Source organism: Cucurbita maxima, unplaced genomic scaffold (assembly GCF_002738345.1).
Source record: "Cucurbita maxima cultivar Rimu unplaced genomic scaffold, Cmax_1.0 Cma_Scf00054, whole genome shotgun sequence".
Lineage (NCBI taxonomy): Eukaryota > Viridiplantae > Streptophyta > Magnoliopsida > Cucurbitales > Cucurbitaceae > Cucurbita > Cucurbita maxima.
In genome coordinates this window covers 404,807-409,483 of record NW_019272070.1, presented here as the reverse complement: position 1 = coordinate 409,483, position 4,677 = coordinate 404,807, and the positions used below count along the sequence as shown (strand labels likewise).

At 38.9% G+C, this 4,677-nt stretch overlaps 1 protein-coding gene across 1 annotated transcript; it reads right to left on the bottom strand.

Annotated features, from left to right (window-relative positions):
• Positions 1-1,150: 1,150 nt before the first annotated feature.
• Positions 1,151-2,690, bottom strand: LOC111471659 (transcription termination factor MTERF6, chloroplastic/mitochondrial-like). Its single transcript, XM_023117377.1, has one exon. It carries the CDS (start codon positions 2,459-2,461, stop codon positions 1,370-1,372), a length of 1,092 nt encoding a protein of 363 aa, XP_022973145.1. The 5' UTR covers positions 2,462-2,690; the 3' UTR covers positions 1,151-1,369.
• Between the last annotated feature and the right edge of the window lie 1,987 nt (positions 2,691-4,677).

Below are 4,677 nucleotides of genomic sequence, written 5' to 3'. Positions count from 1 at the left end.
AAAAAAAAAAAAAAAAAAAAAAAAAATTGACAACCCAACCCGAACCCGAACCCGAAAATAGAAGGTTGGGTTGGGTTGGGTTGTGAAAAGTTTTGGGTTGGGTTACCAATCCAACCAACCCGAACTTTTGGGTTGGGTCAAAAAAATCCCTCAACCCAGACCATGTACACGAAGCACTTCCACTTCTTTTGTTGAATCCCCCAACCCAACACAACCCAACCCAGACAATAACATGCCAATGAAGCACTTAACGTGCCATCTCATAGGTTGTTTGTTTTGCACTTAAGTCCGTAGCTAACATATATTGTTTGTTTTAGGCCGCTACATATCGTTGTCAGCCTCACAGTTTTAAAACGTGTTTGTGTCTACTAGAGAGAGGTTTTCGCACCCTTATAATGAATTATTTGTTCCACTCTCTAACTAACGTGAGATCTCATAATCCACCCCCTAGGGCAAGTCTGGCTTTGATACCATTTGTAACCGCCCAATCCCACTGCTAGCAGATATTTTCCGCTTTAGCTCATTAGCTCATTACATATCACTGTCAGCCTCACGATTTCAATATATGTATACTAGGGAGAGGTTTCCACCGATGTTTGGCTTCGATACCATTTGTAACCCTCCAAGCCCACCGCTAGAAGATATTGTTCTCTCTAGCCCTTCCACTCTCCAACCAATGTGGGATCTCACAATCCACCCCCCTTGGGGCCCAACGTCTTCGTTCGCACACTGCTTAATGTCTGGCTTTGATACCATTTGTAACCGCCCAAGCCCACTACTAGCAAATATTTTCTGCTTTACCTCGTTATATATCGCTCTCAACCTCACAATTTTAATATATGTATACTATGAAGAGGTTTCCACCGCCCGATGTTTGACTTTGATACCATTTGTAACCGTCCAAGCCCACTGCTAGCAGATATTGTCCGCTCTAGCTCGTTGCGTATCACCATCAACCTCAAATTTTAATACCCGTATACTATGGAAATGTTTCCACACCCTTGTAAGAAATACTTCGTTCCCTTCTCCAACTTATACGATATCTCACATAAATAGAGTAGGTGACATAGCAATGACCTTTTTTAAGGTTGTGTTATTGATATAAACTAGAAACAATAATTCAAAATTAGCGACAGTACAGTCAACAATCAACGGAGTATAGCCAAAACTAGTTTAGACATATTTGAATCCTGTAACTCCACTTACAACGTGCTATAGTCAATTCAGCTCAAACCATCCTTTAGTTAACAATCTAAATAGCAGCCAATTCAGCACAAGCTCTTGAACATACATCAATTTTAGATATGAATAGACATATGAACAAGCAAAACAGGTAAATAATAACATTCAGAGAAGGAGATTGAACCTGCTATCTCTTAGCATCCTCCAATTTCTTTTTATACAACTTCAACAATCTAGGAATCAGCTCCTTATGAGGGTCGATGAATTTGACTAAGAATCGGCTTTCAGTAGACTCAAACAGCAAAGGAAGATTCACATCTTTCTTAATCAAACCCTTTGACAGCAAAACTTGATAAACCCAGCCTCTTGGCTCAATCCTCTTCTTTAAACTAAGTGTAATCAGAGCAGGTCGCTTTGCAACGTATGAAGGTTCACATCCAATCTTGTTCACAAAGAAATCCATTACGCCATTGATCTTGTCCTCGGAAGCCATCATACACCATGGATGCCTTCGAAATGCGAAGAGAATCTCTTCTTCAGGCCATCCCCATTTCTTGTAAACTTCAACTTTTTTTCTCCATGTAGATTTGCTCATTGCTCGCAATGCAAAAACAGCAAGAACAAACTTCAATCGCAGAGGGTTGAATCCCATTTCCTTAACTTCCTCCACAATCTCCTTGAATCGGACGGTGTTTATCAAGAACACTCGTGGTTGGTACTGAAGAATGGTTGCAATGTTGGAATCAGGAACTCCAATTTGTATTAGAGTTTCAACATTGGGACGAACGGTTTGGAGATCCCAAGTGAGAATACCTAAAGACCGTTTTATGGATGCGATAGTCTTCTCCTCAGTTTGAAGTAGCGCTTGAATGTAATCAAAAGCTGGAATGATTTTTCTGTCTAAACTTCGCGTTAAAATCGAAGGAAAACCACACACTAATTTGGCAATCTCGGGGGAAGAAAGGCCTTTCGATTGAAAGAACAACAATTTTGGCAATAGCGTCTTTTCGGGGTTCGCTGAAAGAACTCGAGGGAATTTCTTGACAAGCTCAGAGATCTGTGTTTTTGAGAATCCATGATTCTCAAAGAGCACCATTACAGGCTTCTCATCGTTCTCTGGCTTAACCGAAATAGAATCCAGCGATGTAGATTTTGGAGATGATGCGATCTTAGAAGAAGTCGATGAGTATCTGAGAGATTTCAACGGACTTTCAGAAAATCCGTGAGCAAAGACTGATGATGGCTGCCTGACTATAATGATCCGACGAAGCAACAACATGACTGTGAAAACGCGAGGGGAAAGAAAACCTGCTTCCTCTTGAGAAGACAAATCGGAGAAACGCGAATGCCTCGCAAGAGTAACGAATAATGAAAACGGGAGGCGGAGGAGTGGCAGCAAGCGGCGGGGAAGGGGAAAAATGGGAGGCGGAGGAGCGACAGCGAGCGGCGGGAAGGGGATTATGAGAGAATGGCTGCCGGAAAGAATAGGAGGCGGGTTAGGGTTTCAAGGGTAATTGTTATGTTGTTTTAATTGTTATGTTGTTTGCTTTTAATTTAATTCAAATTTTACCGAATTTTCGTATTTCATTTTATCTTACTTTTTACTTTAATTTGTTTTCATGTTGTCTTTTTAATCTCGGCATGAGATTGGAAGTCCGAGCTCTAATTTGGACAAAAACTCCATCAATTCTTCACCATTTTTTGAAATCCAAGTCATAGCCGTCGTGGACAAAAGGTCTATCGAACACTTGACTTAGGTGACACGTTAAGGGGATGTAGCATGCGAGAGGTACCGGGATTGATAACCCGCATCTCCAAATTATGATCTTCTTTTTCTAAATCTTTCCGGCGCTGCTGGGCTGATGCAACGTCGTTATCTTTTGAGCCTTCGGTGGAGAGCCCATTTAAGCCCAAATACAAAGACCGATGGGGAAATCTTTTCTTTACATATAAATAAAATATCATATATATTAATACACAATTTTTTTTATTTATATAAAATTATGATATCATTATAATACAATATTAATAAAGTGCGTCATAAACTGATTCTTGATTACGGTTTCAAGGATATGGATATCTGTATGTTTCGCCATTTTTATGATTGTTTGACGTATGCCATGTTATGGTTATGCTTTGATGTCTGATATGATATGATAATGCTATGTTATCGATATTGTATGATACATAAACCTCTATAAATAATATATGTTAAAGTATAGACACATACATTATGATATCTATGTTTTACAGTTATATTATGTGGGCTCCTTTCCCTCAGTTTACACTGAAGGGTAGGCCCAATGAGTACGTATATGCCTGTCAACTGGATGTACATGGCCCACACCCAGACTGGAAAGTAGAATTCAAGGCCATGAAATATTTTTATGAAAAGATAGGTTCCACCATAAATGCTGACATTTGCATTTTCCGACTTCAACAGTAGAGCTACTTATCGAGGATTTTTAAATACTAAACCCACATGTGAGTAGATGTTAAATTTGTCAAATTTATCAAATATTTGTTTATTTGGATCCAACAGATCCAAAAGTTATTGAATTTTTTTTGGTGGAAGAAAGTGGACACACACCCATCCCTTCAATCCTATCAACATTCCATCGTACTCCAATCAAAATCAGTCATCATCATCACCATCTTCCCATATCAATTTTAATGACATTTTCTTATCACTGCTCTGTCCTAATCTCAACAGCCACAATACAACCTACTGTCATTCCACTTCAACTTTAAGAAAACGAGCACAATTTTCATAATATCGAATTACATATCGAATAGGCTGTAATATACGACTAGATTCATGAATCAAATAAAAAACCAACCGAGACGGAAGTCTTGAGCTTTTTGGTACAAAGGGGAAGGGAGAGGACATTAGGAAGGTAAGTTAGACAGTAACAAAAGAAGCATGATGAAATAGAATTAAACATATACCAAAATGGTAACAGTCAAACTTGACTCTGATTATGATGGAATACTACACACACACCAAAACGCATCCAAAACCAATTCTGTCTTTCAGTGGGATGCCACTGTTTTTCTAAACTTCTAACTAAGGAATTCTTACCAGACAACTGCTTGATAGGAGTGGCTCTAACCAACATCTATGACTACAAACTTCTACCCCATTCATATAACCTCTTAAAGCCCCAAGACATGGAGAATTAAATTACCTGTTGCCATAATTTGACTCCAGGAAGCATCGTTGATGGAATCATGAAAAGACAACTTTTCAGCCCAAAAAGGCTCGAACAAGCTACTCTTGAGCTCTAGATAGATATCCTTTGTAGCCTGCAAATCTACCTATTAGTACCTGCAGATATCCTTTGAAGAGAGCGTTTCCATATGAGGAATATAATATAGGAAAACACTGACAAAAATCCTTTTCAATCAGAAACACTTTCTACGAAACAGAACATTACAAAACAGTAACTGACATGCGAAAAGAACATGGTGTTCTTAGCCAAAATGAAACTTTAA